Source organism: Haematobia irritans, chromosome 3 (genome assembly GCF_050003625.1).
Source record: "Haematobia irritans isolate KBUSLIRL chromosome 3, ASM5000362v1, whole genome shotgun sequence".
NCBI classification, from domain to species: domain Eukaryota; kingdom Metazoa; phylum Arthropoda; class Insecta; order Diptera; family Muscidae; genus Haematobia; species Haematobia irritans.
This window is the reverse complement of record NC_134399.1, coordinates 975695-996407: the sequence shown is the minus strand read 5'-3', so window position 1 is coordinate 996407 and position 20713 is coordinate 975695. Positions and strand designations below refer to the sequence as shown.

General features: G+C 31.4%; 2 protein-coding genes across 9 annotated transcripts in view; one reads left to right on the top strand and one right to left on the bottom strand.

Moving 5' to 3' along the window:
- slpr (mitogen-activated protein kinase kinase kinase slipper) overlaps nucleotides 1-20713 on the top strand; it is a 224707-nt gene that overhangs the window by 17106 nt on the left and 186888 nt on the right. For both annotated transcript variants that reach the window (XM_075298467.1, XM_075298464.1), the window contains exon 2: nucleotides 5144-5294. The gene's annotated coding sequence lies outside the window, so the exon portion shown is untranslated. The remainder of the gene's footprint in view (nucleotides 1-5143; nucleotides 5295-20713) is intronic.
- sdt (MAGUK p55 family member stardust) overlaps nucleotides 1-20713 on the bottom strand; it is a 184122-nt gene that overhangs the window by 8231 nt on the left and 155178 nt on the right. For 4 of the 7 annotated variants that reach the window (XM_075298456.1, XM_075298457.1, XM_075298459.1 and 1 more), the window contains one exon: nucleotides 239-452. In XM_075298456.1, coding sequence (XP_075154571.1) covers nucleotides 239-452 — 214 coding nt within the window. Of the gene's footprint in view, nucleotides 1-238; nucleotides 453-5933; nucleotides 6832-10748; nucleotides 11100-20713 lie in introns of those variants that run through there. The other 3 variants (XM_075298462.1, XM_075298460.1, XM_075298461.1) reach the window with 3 other exon arrangements.

The window sequence follows — 20713 nt, the reverse complement described above, 5'->3', positions numbered from 1 at the left end:
AACCCGAACATAGTACCCACCCTATGATCTCAGAAAAGCTTAAAATGTCTATTGAGTTTAAAGAGCTCTTATTTCAATTTTTCAGTTAGCTTTAAAAATTAAAAATTGTAAATATTATATTTACGGAAACTTAACCATTTTTCTTTTCTTTAACAAAAGTATAACCGATTTCTTGATCTTTTTTTTTGAATTCCTTTTAGAATTCTCAAAACTTTTAATCCCAGCAAAATTGCCATACCTTTAATTTTCTCCACATCTTCATCCTCCACATAGGCTTCATTTTCCACACCGATTACCGAACGTTCCGCTGCTACCGGCTGCTGTTGTTGGGCACTAGATTTATTATTGTCCTGCAAAGCTTTGAGCTTTCGTGAACCTCGTAAACTGGCCCGCAAGAATTCATTTTGTTGAGCAATTCTTTCCTCCTCTTCTCGTCGTCTACGTAATTGTTCCTATTTTCAAAGAAGGAGAAGAAAAAAATAGAATAAAATTAATTTAGATATTGAATTGTTAATTAACCGGCTGTGACAAAGGACAACTTAAAATTTATAAATGCATATTCCCAATGCTGGTCCAAGATGAATTCCATATCAACATCACGCTAACTATTCATAGGAAAGCTTTTGCCTCTTGCAGGCCCTTGGAGATGAGTTAAAGTATGGCAAAGTTTCTTCCATTTGGTCCCTTTCATTTGTACATCTTTTAATCTTAATCCGTTAACAATTGTCTTTAATTTAATTAGTTGCATAAAACGCAGTATGCTTTAGCAAAAACTGAAAACAAAACGACCAAATTGAATATAAAGTTATGCAATGATTGCTTTGTTTCCTTTTTTTCCTTGTGCAATCAGCAAGCACAATTCTCTCCAACGCTTCCAAGGGTGGTATGGCAAAATGGACTTAGATGGAGGAAACATTTGAATGGTCTATTCATAATGCTTAAAAGCATTCGCCATTGTTGTTATTATAACTATTTTTGGACCAATATATAGAAAAGTAGTTTTAACCCATTAGGGAATGGAAAATATTTTTCTGCTAAAAATATTGCACTAAATTAGATTCCTGTATCATTTACTCTCATAATAAGGCATTTATTGTGATTTATTAACAATTAGTAAAACATAGAAATCTTCGCACAAGGATTGGTCTTAGTCCACAGATCTTTATTTCATGCACACATGAACGATTCATGCAATTTCTATGGTATAATTATATTATTCAAACAAAGAATGCATCTATTTCACAATATCAATTCTTATGTTTATACATCGTTTATTACGACTGGTTAACGAAACATGGAATCGTATTTTCCCAAGAATTGATCTCCATAAAAGCAAACCTACACTGTTTTAGTGATCACCCTGGCAGTGCAAATACGGTTTCGTATTCTAAGTGTGCATGACCAGAAATCTGCAGTTCAAAGTTAATAACTTTTTTCCAAAGATCGCAAATATAAAAATTATTTTTTAAATATGAAAGATATTCAAAATGTTTAATTTATGCCACTTTATATATATTTTACAAAGCTTCTACGAGGTATGAAGAGGGTATCCTCAAGGGACTAATTCTATGAAAAATTCCCATTCATATGTTGTGCGTGTAACAAGTCGAGCCTAATGGCTGTAGATCTTTGTGAGGATAATATTAAAATCTTTTGCCAGTGAATTAATACATCTCAAAGCAAAGCAGCATAGTAATCACTACATATTAAACACCCCAAATTTGTCTTTCAGGCAAATATGTGCATTATTATTTCTGAGTTTTCTCTAGCTTCAATCTTTTACTCTCATCCCTCAATGGGTTAAAGCTATGTAACTTTTTCTATCACATAAGCCTACATTTTTGCACTTAACAGCCATTAGAATAAAACTTTTCACTGGCAGAAAATGTGCAACAGAACATAACTGACAATCTCAGAGAAAATGGCGTAAAATTATGCGTTCGTTTAACAAGAGTATTAAATTCTTGTTTTTTTTTATATTTTGCTCGTCGTTTTGTTTTTGCTTTCTTCTAGCCGTTTGTTAAGAGCGCCACTCATAATGAGGACAAATGTTGCCAAAGGTTATAAGTGCAATATGGTCGTTTCTATTACAACACCACCCACTAACAAAGCCCACATTTTGAATAAATTCAACTAAGTGAAACATAAAACAGGACCAGGTCATAGATATCTGACATTTTACGAGGAAATGGTGAGGTGATGGCAGGGAGTAATGGCTGAGAGTTAAGTAGTGTCGTCTTAATGCCTAAGTGGCCTTTTTGCGCCGTACAGCAAATGACAAATAAACCTCAAAAACGAGCCTACAAAAAAACAGGGCATTTAAGTAATACCCCGGACTTTGCCCCCGGCATAGGATGGGTGGCGTTAGTATTCTACGTGGATCTATTTTAGTTTATAACAATTTTCCACTTATTTTTCAAAGCTGCCTTTAGCAAACCATATGCTTTTGTAAATGCAAAAGTATTATGGACTGACAATTTAGAAACCTGTCAAGTGTTATCAAATAGCTACAGAAAAAGAAAACAAATCAAAAACACCTCCACTCAAAGACAAAAGGTATCAGCAATTAGCACACACAAAAAAAGCCAAAAGGTGTTGACTGGCCCAAGAGATATAAAATACTTATAGCTATGCCCGGTATTTACCATTCAAAATCACCTTTGAGCCTGTTATTACTTTATTTACATACATTTTGCATTTTGCCTTTTCATCTCATTCATTCCAGAAATTCATTCAAATACAAAAATCCCCAGAAAATTATTGTATCTCTTAAGTCGCTTTAGTTTTGTTATGGTTGGCATTGTTTATGGATTATTGGGGTGGGAGGATATTTTTTCTTTTGTGTTTACCATACGATCTGAGTATTTATGACAGACATCATAGCCCCAGACATTCAATCATGGGAAATTTTCAAAAAGTAAAAATAAAAAATAAATAAAGCTACATCGGTTACAAAGCCCATTCCATATCACAAATGGTTAACAAGCCATATGTGTGCCTTGTGTGGAACCAGAAAATATAAGAAAACCGATTTCAATTTTATGGCCATTTCAATTGAATAATTTGAATATATAATCCCATCACCAGTTTGAAGAGAAAAATATAAAATATATTGTAATGTGGAAGTATTTCGAAGGATGAAATGAATAACTTAGGGAATTTGAAAATTCTATAGAGCTTCAATGCAGTACACAAGAAAATAGAAATCCAAAAAGGAATTTTATATGAAACAGAATCTTGAAAATAAAGGTGTCTTATCGATAGAGTAATTTCATAGACAAATTAAAATATAAAAAATATTTAATATTTAATTTTATGAAAGGCAAAGTTCTAAACACATATATATATTTTTTAAATAGCATATAATTAAAAACCCATAAAAACCATTCTATTGAACCTTAATAACATATCAAGGTCAATGTCAGGCTAATGAGTCCTAAAGGAATGTATTTCAAACATTTAATAACTGATCTGTATCGCTCTACAAAATATGTGAGGAATGAAATCATATTTATTCTTTTGGAAAGATAAGATAATTAATGGAATTCTTATTGTAATTAAGATATGCAGCCAATGAAAAATTTTGTTTAATACAAATGGAAGGACGTCATAAAAATCAACCTGTTTTTTGATAACGAAATAATAATGTCTAGAAATTCTCAAGCTAACGATACTATTGGCAAATAAATTAATTTTGGAGGGCATGAATGAATTTAGAGTCACCTTACCTAACTCAAAAACTATTCAATATATAGATATTTATAAATTAAATTATGAGCATTTTATGTATATAAAATTCTATATTCCCTAATCGACTTCTTTCAAAAATCTTAACGAATGACTTATGTTAAATTTAAGCCTCCACAGCTCCCTTAAGCGCCCTAAATTTTCGTATATCTTACTCAATCAAGAAAAAGTCAATTTAACTTTGGTTTAGTTAAAATGTCTCCAATATGAGAAATATTCCTTGATTTTAATAATATTTCGGGTACGTTAATTACATTAACTAATAAACTAAAACATACAGACATATGAGACATAAATATTCACTAAATTCGCATTTCCCACATTTTATCCCAAAAAAATCATTTTTTGTTACAAAATTTTTCCAAAAAAATATAATTTTTGATCGAAAAACACAGTCCATTTCATTTATATCAAGCACTGTTCTTTTCTGACTTTGTCTTTTATAGGACACATTTTAAACTTCCATGGTAAAAATGTAATATAGTTATATATAATGTCGAACATCTTTTCGGAATCTTCCGAACCTTTCTGGAATTCATTTAAAAATATATTTACAAAAAAAGTTTGTTGTTCGGTCGAAGCAGGGATTGAACGAACCATTGCTCCACGGTGGCCAACTAAAGGTACATTTCCGTCAAATAAAGTTTCTTTATATCGGCTCGTGGGCGCCGTGAACTATGCCATAGAATTATAACTGTTTGACTGTTTGCGTTGTTTGTGCTTTGATGCCTATAGGGATAATTGTCTGTTGTTCACAATAACGGCTACGTAGTCCAATTTAAAAAAATATAAAATTAAAAAAAGAAAAAGGAGCTAACAACTAAAAACCATTGTGGAAGTGAAAAAGATGTGAGGGAAAATGCAATTAGCCGATTTTTTTTTTTGAGTTAGTCTTTATGAAATTGTGTTTACATCTTGTAAATCAACGTTTATAACAAGAAGTATATTTTTCTTCCACGCGCTATCTTCTTTACAGCGAAAAGCAAATGGGAAACTATATTTTTTGTTCGTCTAAAATTTCGTTTGGGAGGAAATAATTATATATATTTTTTAGTGTGGAGAAGCCTTAATACGCTTGGAAATGTCACCAGCAGTACCAAGAGGGTATGAAAAAAATCGAAACTGGGATTGAACCCAAGACCCTTTGTACTAATCCCAATTACCCAACGGTGGACTTCTTTAAATTGTCAACGTTTTCCACTCTGATCTTTAAATTATTAAAAATTTTAATTTTTATATTTTCATCAGGGATATTAGAATAAAAAAATTAACATATCAATTTTCATCTTATGGAAGATTAATTTGCCATTAATATGTTTTCCTCGAATGTTATTTAGACTATAATGTTTCATTTTAAGTTCATATGTTTACCTTAAAATTACGTTTTTAATTTCAGATTAATATAAGAGTAGCTTAACCAACAGAGGAAAATATGATTATCAAATTGATTAGGATAAACCCCCATTTGAACTATAAGAGGAGAAGATGAACGATCGTTTCACATTACTTGCAGCGGAACTATCAACCAATCATCAGAATAAATTCAGGTAATTCAATAAAACCTTTGTGAATTTAATTCGAAGCTATCGATCAAAAGGCTATTTTTTAATAATGGCCCAAGCCTTTCATATTTTGCTTTGCCAATGACAACCCAAAACCCATTCCCCAACTGCCTAACGTAGTGTAGGGAGCCATGCCAACAAAAAGTTAAAAATTAACTGAATACACATTGACACTTCGGGAATGCCAGCAATAGTAGAAATATTGAAACAACCACAGCAAGTGTGCAAAGTTGATTTTATTACTTAACACCCGTACAATCGTACACAAAAATAATTCTTTGAAGAAAACGTACATATATAATAAATAGTATAAATATTAAACGAAAAACAAAAACATATAAAGCCACACAAAAAATATTTAGATGAGATCATCAAAAGTTTTCGGTATAAATGCAAAGTAAGCAAAGCCTTAAGAGGAGTACAGCAATTTTTCATTATTTGATAAGACCTTGCCAAATGGTAGTTTATTTCATTGACATTTTTTTCCCCAAATCTCATATTTTTATTGATCAAAACGCACCCTAAAAATTTAACCATGAATTGTAAAGTGATGTTTTGATCATTGAATGCTAAAACTCCCACTTTATCTCATATACACATATTTTGTTTTCTATACAAACTTGCCTGTTGCTGTTGCAAATATTGAGAGCGAGTAATGGGCACGCCTCTCTTTAAGGCCGATGAAGAATTACGGCGTACAAATGACGTTGTCGTAGTCATTGTGTTTTCAGTTGCAGCCGTCGGTGGTGTGGCTATGACAGCAGTTTGTGTTGTTAGGCCATTGTTTACTGTTGCCAATGGTTGCATTTCAATAGATCCCTGTTCAAGGGTGGTAGCAACATTGTTGCTCGCCATAGGATTACTAAGGCCGGCATTGTTGTTATCACATTTTTGAGAGGGTGCTGGAGAAGGCGAAGCATTGAGATGTTGTACTAAACTATGACTGTTGGCTAATGATTCGCCTAATTTGTTATTGGCACTTGTGTTGCAGTTATTGTTATGGTTTATTATAAAATTATTATTGTTGTTTGCATTTTTCTCATTGTTTTGTTGCTCTGAATATTGACGTGTCTCATTTAATATCATCACCACTGGTGTCGTTGCTTGGCTTGGCTGTTGCATTTTTCTCAACTCCGTCGTCTGTTTCGGACTTGCCATGCTGAGATTTTTGGCCATTACAAATGTAGCCGGCATATTGCCATTGCTGTTGGCCTTGTTGTTGCTGACATCGACAACATCATTTGTTTTGCAATGACTATTGTTATTACTCAAAACATTGAAATTGTCCTGCAGTGGCGGTCGTAATGGCGTTGACGAGGTCTCATGGTGCTGTGACAAATACTCGTGATGGCTTGGTGGTAAACCATGCAGCGTTGGTGTTGTGGTGTCAAGGGTTATGTTCAAGGTTGAAACCACCATTTTGTCACTTTATTGTATTTTAATATCAAATTACGGTTTAAATGTTCATGCTCGCGACAATCAAATATTCATCTATTAAAGTTTTCAGACATTATATGTTGACCTATTGTGGAAGGACACTTAAAGCGTTGACCACACCGAATCTTATATTATTATATATCAAGAAGATCAAATAAAATTATACGGGTGTTATAAATACTACGAATTTTTCAGGAATTAATGGTACACTGAAACAAAAAAGAAACCTCCAGGGCTCTAAAGCCTAATTTAAAAAAAATATTTGTTGACATATTGTGGTATTGGAAGGACATTTAAAGCGTTGATCACACCGAATTTTATTTGTTTATATATCGAGAAAATCAAGAAGAATGATACGGGTGTTATAAATACTACGAATTTTCAGGAATTAATGGTACACTGAAACAAAAAAGAAACCTCCAGGGCCCTAAAGCCTAATTAAAAAATATTTCTTGACCTATTGTGGTATTAATGGTACACTGAAACAAAAAAGAAACCTCCAGGGCCCTAAAGCCAATTTAACTCTATTTTAGTTTTAGTTAAAATTTCTCCAATATGAGAAAGTTTCCTTGACTTTAACACCGAAAAAAAATGTTTGTTTGTAGTTAAATTTTATTAGTTTTTCGAAATTTTCCACAGCCCAATGCAATTTTCCTTTGTTAGGTATGTCTCAAACATTTTATGAACTAAATATGGGTGTACAGTTCAATGACTGCATGCATAAGTTCAATATGAACTAAGGTAAAAGACAATTTTAATTGAAATCACTATAAAAACTGACCTATTTCATTTAGAATACACTTTTATTTAAATCAAAACCATACCAAAAAACTACAGTAGGTCCAGTTTTTTATAGGCCCTATTTTTGCATACATCTAAAGAAAAACTTTCTTTGTGAATTACATTTGAGTTTATAAAAGTTTGCAATTTTTTTATTTGTTTTAAACCAATTTAATTTTTCAACTTAAAGTATTCATTGTACAAACAGAAACCTTAATTGAGTGTTCTTTCCTTACTTCCTATCCCTCTCATCGTTTCCTTCCCCTTTAAATCCGCTCTTACGCGACCAACAGAAAGTCATTGTATCTTTCTCCGCACATTACTTTAACACAATTGAAAGTACGTGTTTAGCATTAAGTTGCCAATAATAAATTTGTATTGTTTTTTGTTTTGTGTTTTTTTTTACACAAAAACCAAAAACAACAAAGAAAACAAGTCAAAAAAATATAACTTTGTTGAATGGTTATTACTGGCATGCCTTTAGGACTTGAAAGAAAAAAATTATATATTGTCATTGTTGGCTTAAACGATGTCGAGGAGTAGGTGAGCGCGTGATATTTACTTTTTTATCTACGCATTTTTTGTTAATAATTCTGCAAAAAATGACACACTCCAAAACCCACCTGAAATGAGTCATGACGTTCAGGTGGTGCAGAAATTTTGTTTGGCTAGTGTTTGCATATGGAGTTTTTTTATTTATAAATAATGTAAAATGAACAATGGACTTATAAAAAGGCAATACATTTTTTCACTTTAAATTGTTTTAAAGTACACATAGAAAAATGTATTAAATTATAAATGTAACTTAAGGCCCTGATCTCAAATTTCTATTTTGAAAATATATTAATTCTATTATGTATTTTTTTTTTCGAACGCTTAAAGTCTACTTTTAATAGTCCATCCATAATTTATTGTTTTATAAGAACTTTTGTTATCCCCAAATTAATTAATTTTTTCGTACAATGACTATTCCCCTATTCACTTTAGTTTCTTGATGATAGTGACAAAAATGATTTACTCATCTTAAGTTATTGTACATTATTTTGTATTGTTTTTATTATCTTTTTCAATTTTTTTTTGTTTGTAATGAAAACATGCCATTCAATTATTTAAAACCGCTTTGTGTGTAGGCCTTTATGGCATGTCTCTTCATTGAGGCACGTCAAGAGCAGAAACCTCAAGTGATTTAAAAATTTCAAGATATAAAGAGGAACATTTCAAATGGCACATAAACAACGCATTTTTGTTTCGAGAAATTTATTATATTGTTTAAATAATTTGTTATCGCTTGTGTTGTTAATTACTTTTGTCTTATATTTTTTGTAAATATTTTCGTTTTTGGATGTAAAACAAACTTGTTATACTCCGAGGGAAATGAACCAAAGTTTTTTTTTTCATTTTTTTACTTATTTTTGTAATGGCGAATGAAGCACGTAGATATTAAAAAAAAAAGTAATTGAGAAAATGGTATCTGAAGGTTTGAAGAGTTATTATTTTAATAAAATATAAGTTTATTAAAATAATTTCATTTGTATCCGATGATTACATAGTATTTCTACAAATGAGGCCGTTGACGGTTTTTAAAATTGTTACAAATAATGAACAAATAAAAACCTATAAATTTGTTTTAAGCTGTTATTTTCAGAGGCCCTCTTGAAATACTTGCTAATGAAGTTTTTATCCTCGATACTATTGGAGGACATTATGTCTTAATAAAGCTTCCGATGGACAAGAAAGAAATGAGGATGGCATATGGCAATATGTGTAAAATAAGGCTAAAAATATTTGCATAAAGGGCGATATGAATCTGTAAAAAGATGTTGCTCCAATATTACTGGGCAAATATATGACAGCAATCCAAAAAACAAATCATTCGTCACCATATTGGATATATAATATCTCGATGAGAGTATTTTCCAAAAAACGGTGTCCAGATATTTCGAAAATAAGAATCGAAATTGCTTTTGGAATTTAGTTACATCATATACATATTTCGTATTTTGGTTTTGATAATGGATCTGCCCTTGTTCTAGTCTAAATTTATAAAACACCTTTCAGGTCAATTAATTTTCGCGAGTTTGTCCTTTATACATTTATTGGCAACCTAGAATATCCCTGGACAAACCCTGTCAAATGAATCAGTCTTGCAAATTTTCTTTTTTCATATCTTATTTAAAAAAGTCGAAATATTTATAACTAAGGACGACATTCTCCAAAAATTAAGTGTATAGAATGAATCTATAATCCCATCTTTCCAAAATTCAAAAAGGAGAAACTTTTCTTTTTAGTCCAGCAAGTATGATTTTTTATTTCCTCCCCAAACCTTCCCAAAATTCAAAAACAAAAAAATCTAAAAACTATTTTTCGTTTGTGCAATTATGAATTTTCCATAGACATGACATTGAGCAGTTGTCAGCATCCGCTGGACTAAATTCCCGCGACTTTTTAATGTGTAATTCTGCTTCAGTATTTCGCATTTCATTAAAAAAAGTTATATTTAATTTTTTTTTGTAATTTTTAAAATTATTGTCATCTGAAACAAGATTCCTTTTTTATATCTTTCATGTGTGATTTCTTTAACTAAAAAAAATGGGTCTTGTTTTAGATGATAACAATCTCAAAAATTAATCAAAAATCTTGTTAAAAAGTATGAATTTTTAATGATATTGGAATAGCTTTATCCATCAAAAAAATATATAAGATTCGGTCTGGCAAATATATTCTTCTATAATAAACCATATAAATTTTTAAAAATTCGGATAATATTTCTTTATATTATCCATATAGATATTCTTCCTTCTTCATGTATATTTAAAGCTGATATTTCCTTATTTTATATTTATTAAAATTTTTTTATTTTTGTTTTAAAAATATTCACTTTTTTGATTATTGTAAATCCTGAATTTATGTTTAATTTTTATTTAATTTCTTCAGATTGCATGCTTTTTTATTTCCATAAATATTTTTCTGAAATTTTTGTCATTTTGTCACTTTTTCGTTATATTCCATCACTTCGTATTTTTTACTTCTTTCGCAATGCTTTGTTGTTCTTTTTTTCTAAATATTTTAAATAAATTGCTCATTTCCTTCTGAAATTTCCATAATTTTGTTTTCACAATTTCTTTTTATGGCTTTGCCAGGCCAAATTTGTTTTGGGTCATATGGCCCAAATACGTATTTGATTATGGTATTGTAATTTTTGTAGTTTGGTTTTTCACTCACTTCCAGTTCATTCACATGCTTGTCAATTTTACCCACATCATGTCATAGTTGCAGTACAGAATTAAAATGACACCGCTTGGCCCGTTCTGAGCCCAAACACAAAAAATTAAATAGACATGAAAAAAGGCGCTTTGTATTATTCTAGACTTTTCAACATATTGTCTATTTTTTTGGAATATTTATTCCATTTCAACACACTTCATTTAAGCGGTAATTGTTTAAGGCATTATTTATTCCTCATTTGGTAGAGAGCGCGTAAACCGTTTGGACCGTGCTTTACGTTTTGTTTGGTCAAAACAACGAATGTTAACTGATTTAACTATGGGTACGAAACGTTGTGCATTGCCAGTCGAGCTCAACAGACAAACCAACCAACCGAGCAATCAACCCAGCTGAAGGGGACAGCAAGAACAGCAATGTCAGTTTTAGATGAGAGTAAAAAATGTCTAGCAATTGGCAATGGAGAGCGTACTAAAAAAACACGCGCACACACTCACACGCATTTTGGCTTCAGAGATAACATGTAGGCTAGTATGAGTACATACTTTAGCCGGGTTGGTATGCCATCATGAATGATATGCATGACCATTGCAATGGTTGTCATTCTTCTAAGTATCTGACTGGACTTAACCAAGAGTGTTTGGGTGGTAGACTTCCGAAGAGTTTTTATGGAATGGGTGGGAAGGAGGAGAGGTGCAAGTCTCTTAATGCATAACAAACTCATCAGCGTTGCCACTACGAATTTTTATTTTGGACCAAAATTTTTCCATAATCGGACCAAATTCCCTCCAGCGGACCAAATTTCCAATTTCGAAGAAAACTGCTTTAAAAAATATTTTATTGTTGTACATAGTGATTTTATTAAAAAAATAAAGTAAATCAGAAAGGATTGATATGAAAAAATTGACTTTTTGAAAAGGTCTAATTTTAAAGTCAATTTTAGTTGACATCAACGCGAATTTGTCATTCGATTTGCTGTGATTGAAATGGTATCTAATTACACAATGAAAAAAAAAATATTCACAGCTCCAAAGATGTTGTCTTTACGTTAATGATTTTGATATTGATTCCCAACCAAAGAAGCAGAAAATTGAAGTGAGGACACATTGACGTCACAAATATCTTTTACTAAACTGTTTTTTTTTTCAGAAATATTAAAGCCATTTTGACTTTAGGAAAAAGGAAATTTTCTTTCATGTTAGGATACCCAATTTTATGTCCCATAAGGACAAACCGACTTCATTGCAAAAATTTATAGACTTTAGTACAAGGTTAGGTTGGTGACAGCCCGATGTATCAGGCTCACTTAGGCTATTCAGTCCATTGTGATACAACATTGGTGAACTTCTCTCTTACCTCCTTTTTATAGCCTAGCACGAACGGCGTTCCACATTGCAGTGTAACCACTTAGAGAAGCTTTGAAACTCTCAGAAAAGCCACCAGCATTACTGACAAGCAAAAAACTTTATTTTAGAGAAATATGTTCTATGCTAGTCAAACTTCGCATTCGTATTTTAAGCACATGATATCTTTGGCCTCACGACAATATTTTTTTCAGTGCACATATACTATTGAATATGTGATAGAAATTTTAAATATGTACTAGAAATAAATTATGAATTTTATCAAATTTATTTCATAAATTTAAAATCTTTTCTTTTTGGACCAAATTCCGTTTGGTCCGACCATCGGACCAAATTTAAAAATTAGACATTTTTTGGACCAATTTTGGTCCGATCGGACCAAAACGGCAACGCTGAAACTCATTAGCAAATATAATTTTCACAATATCGTTTCGTTGTTAGAGCTTAACATTTGTTGTGTGTAGTATTTTTAAGAGAGAGAGAGAGAGAGAGCTCCATAACATGGCCAAGAGATGGGATATTCTAATTGAGCTTAAGAGATCACAACAATTTTACTCAATAACTTGATACATATTTGTTTTTTTTTTCAGGCAAACCATGTTTACTTCCGAATGTTATCATATCAAGAATGTGGTTTGATAAATAAAAAACAAAAAAACTAGAAATTCCAAAACGAATGTGAATTCCAATAATTACACTGGTCAACAAATGTAGACAATGAATGAATATTTAAAATATCATATGTCAAAAAGGGCTTTCGTTTAATTGAGGTGGTAACCAAAAATTACATATTTTAAGAGTCATAGCCCAACCAAAAATTTGGATATGACGCTTTGTTACTATTTGAGAAATCGGACAATATTTTTTCGGAATCACTCCTTTATATCCAATAAAGTATGTAGAAAAAAGGTTATGGCCTTAGCAGATGAGGACACTGAAATTTAGGGGAAACATTCAAATGTCATTGAAGACACAATACACGCACACTATATCTCCTAAATTAAATGATAGACGAAATTCACGTAAAATATTTAAAATATTATCGTAGGTAGAATTTTTTAAAGTCAATAGAAAATTGGGGTTTCTTCAAAAATTTCGTTCCTCAGAAAAGAAGGCTGTTCTTTCAAGGGAAATACTCAAACATAATTATTCACTCTAAAAAAAGAATTTTTTGTTTCATTCAAAAGAAAATTTTTGTGTTTGTTTAAAATTGTGTTCCAGAGAGTCCTTCTCCTGAAGTATAAGATAAAAGCCTCCCAAGACCTACTATGATCCCAAAAGTTCAACAAGCATTATTCTTCCTATCCAATTTCTTTGTATAATTGATTGTGACAACTTGTCCTCCACCAAATTTGAAATAAGAACCTCAAGTACACCCCCATAGAACTCTAAACTATCACTTTCATTGTTGCACTTAGTATAGCTAGTTTGCTTGAATAATCTATGCAAACATTAGTTTTCCCACAAAACATTAAAGACAGCCTTGTTGACTTATTCTAAACCATTGCCATGATTTCCATGCCGAAAAGCAAATAAATCAAATTTTCAAAATTTTTTCTCATAAACATTTCTGCTTAGACAGACGATGCATTTCAGGCTTCACACAACTATGCTTCAAACTCTCAAAGAATAATTAACACTTACTTGCAAACGAACAAATTTACAACAACAACATGCATCATAGCAGCAGCAACAACAACAAGCCAAAATGCAAGTGTTACCATATAAACCATCCAACGTTGGGTGGTGCTAATGGCAACGGTATAGACGGACAAACCCTGGGACAGATAAACAAACTTGACAATAAACAAAATGTGAGAGAATGTCCAACAAAAAGACCTGGTCAATTAAATGGGTTTGCATTTATCTCAGCTCTAACGAGGGAAGAGTAAATGGTTCTTAAGTAAATGTGAAGAGTGACAGCAAGGAATAACATCACAAAAAACGTAACAATTTTAGGACTGTGACAATTAGTTTAGAAAATAAAAAATATTTTGATAAATTGAGGCTAATATATGATCAAAATTTTCTTTGTACTGTATGTGCTTATTTGTAGGGGACTAATAATACAATGAATCGAATAAGATAAATTCTCTTAAATTAAATAAGCTCTTGACAACATTACTCTTAGGATGTTGTGGTAGAAATCACGGATTATTTTAACATCCGATTTTATTTCATGTCGCTTTGAGCTGCCCTCGTATATATTGCACTATAGCTTAAACAAATTTATTTGGAATTTATGTGCTTATGAATAGTCCACATATTCACAGATAATGTTGGTTGGGTGGTAAAAGCACCCATCGGTAGAATTGTAGCCGAGTTAGTGGTAATGGTGGTGGTGACTATTAAAAAGAACTTTGTTACGAACTTAAACCATATGAACAAATACAGATCCCAAAGTAATTGAGTTTCAACACAAACCAAATACTGTTTTTAAATAACATGACCAATGTGGGCTTTTAGGTTTATTTTTTATTTTTTGTATTTTAAGAGATCATCATTTAAAACTTTGTAATTGGTATATATGCTATATGTTTAATAATTTAAATACTGGCTATTGCTGAAATGTCTACTAAAGCACTTTGGCATTTGATTTAATATTGAAAATGAAAATATCTGGCAGCAGTTGGGGAATATTTGCATAATTAATTTTCTATAGAAACTCAATGAGCTGCTTATAGGTATGAAATCAAAAAAAAAACATGTAAATTTTTTCAAAATACTAACGATAGTGACATTTAAATAAAATACGGGAAATATGTGTATAAAAAGCCTAAGGTTTTGTAAATTCCAATATCGAACGTCTAAAAGGTTGGGTGTGGTACTAATAGACTAACAAAAGTGAATTTTTTTAATCTTCAATATATCCGTCATAGAATTGTAAAAAGGCTTTTGGCCAATTTAGTTTTTTAGTCCAAATATTTGCCAAAATTCTCCATTATTCAATATTGGGATATATCACCAATATACATTTCTCTCTAGATTTTAATTTTTGGGTATTTAGAAGTCAGTATTTGTATATAGACTTTCGACAGATTCCATGACCCTCTGTATACCAGGCGCATATCCTAGCTATTGCACCAAGGTTATAGCAATGAGAATCATTTGAGTCAATTCGGCTCTTATAGTCCGTCCGTCCGTCTGTCCATCTATCAATCGTTCGTACTTGTGCCAAAATAGGCACAAGTCGAGCTTACCATTTAAACCTTCAAAATGTCCCTGATATCGATTCAGCTTTAGATATAGCTCACACATATTTGTATCGTTTCTTCTTTTTTTTTTTAATAATAGATTAATTTTCGGCAATGCACTAAGTTAGTAAATAGGTTTAGAGTGACATTAAACTGGATCCACCGGACTTTGGGACTTTTTTTTTTTAATCTAACATAATAAGCTTTGCCTTGTATTGATAAATTTAAATAAATCAAATTTAAATAATAAAAATTTTCTTGAATTTTATTTTGTCTCGCCATAAAACTTTAACTCAGTATAATTATTGAAATTAACAGGTTGGCTGATAAGTCTCCGGTCTGACACATAGATGGCGTCGCTAGTATTAAATGCATATTATTTTTACATAGTACCAACCTTCAAATGATTCGTGTCAAAATTTGACGTCTGTAAGTCAATTAGTTTGTGAGATAGAGCGTCTTTTGTGAAGCAACTTTTGTTATTGTGAAAAAAATGGAAAAAAGGGAATTTCGTGTTTTGATAAAATACTGTTTTCTGAAGGGGAAAATACGGTGGAAGCAAAAACTTGGCTTGATAATGAGTTTCCGGACTCTGCCCCAGGGAAATCAACAATAATTGATAGGTATGCAAAATTCAAGCGTGGTGAAATGAGCACGGAGGACGGTGAACGCAGTGGACACCCGAAAGAGGTGGTTACCGACGAAAACATCAAAAAAATCCACAAAATGATTTTGAATGACCGTAAAATGAAATTGATCGAGATAGCAGAGGCCTTAAAGATATCAAAGGAACGTGTTGGTCATATCATTCAGCAATATTTGGATATGCGGAAACTCTATGCAAAATGGGTGCCGCGCGAGCTCACATGGCTACATCACTACACTCCTGAGTCCAATCGACAGTCGGCTGAGTGGACAGCGACCGGTGAACCGTCTCCGAAGCGTGGAAAGACTCAAAAGTCCGCTGGCAAAGTAACGGCCTTTGTTTTTTGGGATGCGCATGGAAAGGAAAAAACCATCAACAGTGACTATTATATGACGTTATTGGGGCGTTTGAAGGTCGAAATCGTGGCAAAACGGCCCCATACGAAGAAGAAAAGTGTTGTTCCACCAAGACAACGCACCGTGCCACAAGTCATTGAGAACGATGGCAAAAATTGTGCTTCGAATTGCTTCCCCACCCACCGTATTCACCAGATCTGGCCCCCAGCGACTTTTTCTTGTTCTCAAACCTCAAAAGGATGCTCGCAGGGAAAAAAATGGCTGCAATGAAGAGGTGATCGCCGAAACTGAAACCGAAGGAGTACTACCAAAATGGTATCAAAAAATTGGAAGGTCGTTATAATCGTTGTATCGCTCTTGAAGGGAACTATGTTGAATAATAAAAACGAATTTTGACAAAAAAATGTGTTTTCTTTGTTAGACCGGGGACTTATCAGCCAACCTGTTATAATAAAAAAAATACTACAAACATTTTTAAATTAGCTTAAGTTGAAACTAAAAGCCAGCCACTTCGCATGAATACAATTAGTGGGACAATAAATTAGGAATGTCATTAGAAAATACTATAAAATATGGTCATCAAAATGTGCTAAAACCAGATTTTTATTGAAAAAATCATAGACCTTAAAAACTGAAAATTTCAGTTTAGAAAATTATCATTTAGATTTATGGCTTAGACACGATTAATTCCACAAACTGGTATTCCAGCAAATTTAACACCTGATTTTTTATTCAGAAGCAAATAAACAAAATAACAAAATCGAGTTATAATGTACAATCCACACTTTTATTTTTATATATTACACAAGATAACCTCTATACTGCAAATTGAATACTTGAACTAAATTTCGAAACAAAATCGAAAATAAATTGAATTAGAAAAAGCAACTGTTTTGCTTTTTCAGATTTCATTGAAAATGTAAATGAAATTCGTATTCTCACGCTAATTTTATGTTCTAATATACGATATTGACTTGTGATATCAAATCGAAATCTCTACGTTTTTATTTTTCATTTAAATTTCTCTACAACAGCCGAATGAAACAAAACGGCATTAAATTTTTATGAAGCCGTTTAACAGGTTAACACTCGTAATTTTTATTTTGGTTTCGTTTTTAGTTTAGTTTTTTTTTTTGTCATTTGTTATATGTTAAAACTAATTAACATTTTGTTGTTGCTGTGTTCTGTTTATTTGTCAAACGTACAATTAAGTGAAAACTATCAAAATCAGAAGACAACATTACGATGATGGCAACGTTTAGCCAAAGGAAAACCTACAATTTTTTGTTATGGCCTGATTGGCAAAAAAAGAGTGTAATTATACACACAATCTGCAAATGAAATCCACCATCACATAAGCCCACCTCCCTCCACCCACTGCTAAAAAATAAAAACAAAAAACAAAAAATTTGTGTAATAACAGGTGTAACAGGTCAAGGTTTGATTAGGCTAGAGAGTAGTCGTGTGGAGACCCAAGCATGTAGCTGGTTGCACTACATTTATTTGCATAATAACAAACCCCTCTCATCTTAGAGAGTGCCACATTATGTGATGACTTAAGCATTTAAATGCATTAGAAAACATTTTATTAAATGGTATTAGGTTTATTCAGGTATTTAATTATATCCACTTATTGGATATCTGATTTTTTGTGGAACGTTTTTTACATAGACAAAAAATTGTGAGCAAGACCTTAATACATCTCATTTCTTATAATGATTATTACAAAATATTTTAGAAGGGATAATCATAATATTTTTTTTGAAATGTTGTAAAATCTAAAAATAATCTATTCGTATTTTTTCATGCTTTATTTAATTTTATTTTATTGGATATAAAAATCAAATACTGTACAAATAATTCGTAAATGTTAGTTACAGATCAATTATTAAGAAAATCCGAAAAAAGGGAATTTAACTTTAATTTTCGCCCAAAAAAAATTGAATAGAATTTAGTTTAATTTTCGCACGAGTAGTTCAGTTTTCCAATAAAACAGTTTACTTTTTTTCCAACATTGTTTTCAATAGTATAATTTTTGAGGTTTAATATATTATTAAGAAATTTTCTATTAATAAAGGAACATGATCATTTTCGTGAACCCTTCCTAGTGACCTCACAATCAAGAATATTTTTGCTTGTATAGAAAGCTTTACCATTTATTTTTTTTAAACCTTTTAACATATCTAGGCATTTGCATACTTTGTATGCTTTAGTAAAAGATAACGAAACAAAACAAAATGAAAAACACAAAACAATTCCACGAGGAAATTAAACCACAATACTATCCGCCCTGTTGACACCTGCATTAATTAACATACAAATACCTGTCTTGATAGTGAACTCATGTACTCATACTCTTAATACGAACTGAAGAGATAGTCTCTCAAATGTAATACAAATTCAAAGAGTATAGAGAAAAAAACTCGGAGAGAGAGAACTTCAATGAGCTTTTTGAAATTATACGTGTGATAAGCATTGTTGTTACTCGCCAACTTTTGTTAGATAAATTGGACAAGATTAGCAATTCAAGAGAATATATTATCTGATTGATATTTAAATTACTTTACTTTACTCTTAGTAAAAGCAATCAATGAGACAAATGGCAATACTCTCAGAGTACAACATTTGGTTAAAAGTAGGGTAACGAAAAAATGGTAAAATTGCTATCTGAAAATCATTGCCACATTTTTGATTTCTTGGCAAACATGGACATTTACTATTTTTGCACGGAAAAAGTTGTCGAATAAATCCTTTTATTAACTAAAAGAGAGCGTAAGTTTGACATTGTTCTCTTATTCTAATAGTTTTGATAGTTTTGGGCGTTAAAGAGCATTCTCTGGTAAAAACTAGTGAAAATAATAGCTAGTGGTAGATAAGGAGTAAAAATAATGCCTAATATGTATCTAATATGTATTACAAAGCTAATTTTCAAAAAACTGGAAATGAAATAAGAAACATTTATTAATCCCATACCTCTCATAAATAAAACTTTTTTGAAATTACATTATAACTAATGCATCCATTTCTATACATTGGAAACATAAAAATTACTAGTCGGTGTGTTATTTGAATGCTACATTTTTACTTTAGTTAACAAAAACCAACTTTAAATAAATAATTTCAAACTATGTGGGAATTTTCTTTTAACACCCCCTTTTTATCATTATTAAAAGTATATGGTGCTTTCTCTATTCCTCTTTGAAGCCTATTTGTTTGAAATTTCTAGTTTAAAACACTTTGTCCAAACACAATTTTGTATAGGGCAATCTTGACAAATCTATTTTTCCAAGAAAATCCCCTTATTTCAGGGTTATACAAAAACATACAACTTTCTACAAGCAAAAAATTAGAAAACCCAAACAAAATGCAATGTCATTGTACAAAAAAAACCGATAAAAGTAGAAATTCATTCATTTGGCAAATCCAAAAGAATTTCAATGATAATCTATTTCACTTTAAATTATAGAGCAAATAAAAATTTGAATTGTGAAAATGCATTTTATTTATAAAATTTCAGGAAAGCTTTGGTGATGTAAAATGTTTGAGTTTGACCGGTGCTAAATAGGAGGTTACCTTGTGTTGCAGTCCTCATATTCTATGCAATTGAATATGAGAGAGACACATGCTTTTGAATGATGCAAATGCATTTTATTTATAAAATTCTTTGAAGGTTTTGATAATATTGATTTCCTAAATCAAATAAGAGCGCTTCACACAAAATTTGGGTTTAAACAATTTCCTATAGTTTCAGAAAATTGTATGCTACATTTTATATCGAGAGTAGAAATTTTTATTTGAAAAATCAAATATTTCACTTTGATGAAGTTTTGACATTTTAAGGACATGCAATCGCAATACCATAATGGTTATAGATATTGTCCCATTATTGTGACATATTTTGCCCTCAGGATATAAGCAATGTTATGGCTCTTTTACAACCCCATTCTAAGTAGGAAGTACATTCAGCTACATTAAAGGACTTGTGTTAATTTTGAGGACATGTCCCTGACATTTTAAGCTATTGAAACAAATTTCGGGGATATGTACTGACAATCAAATAGCTTTTATGGGAGTATTTGCTATAGATTAAACAAGAGACATTCAACAACTCAATACAGAAATAGGTTTTGGATTCAGTATGAGTATTTCAAAGAAATCAAAATTCCCATTGTTGTTTGTTGATTTGTAGATTTTAGGGACTTGTAGTTATATTAGCATTTTGGTGGAGTATTCCTAAAAACTTGTAAACACTAACTAAATCTACGATTGTACGTTTGGCAATTTTTGAGGCTTCAGAATTGTAGTTTTTCCAGTATAGGCAAGTCTGTTAATAGTTTAGAAACTACTATGGGCGATGCCATTATTAAAACCAACAAAATATTCAGGCATCAAATAAAAAAAATTA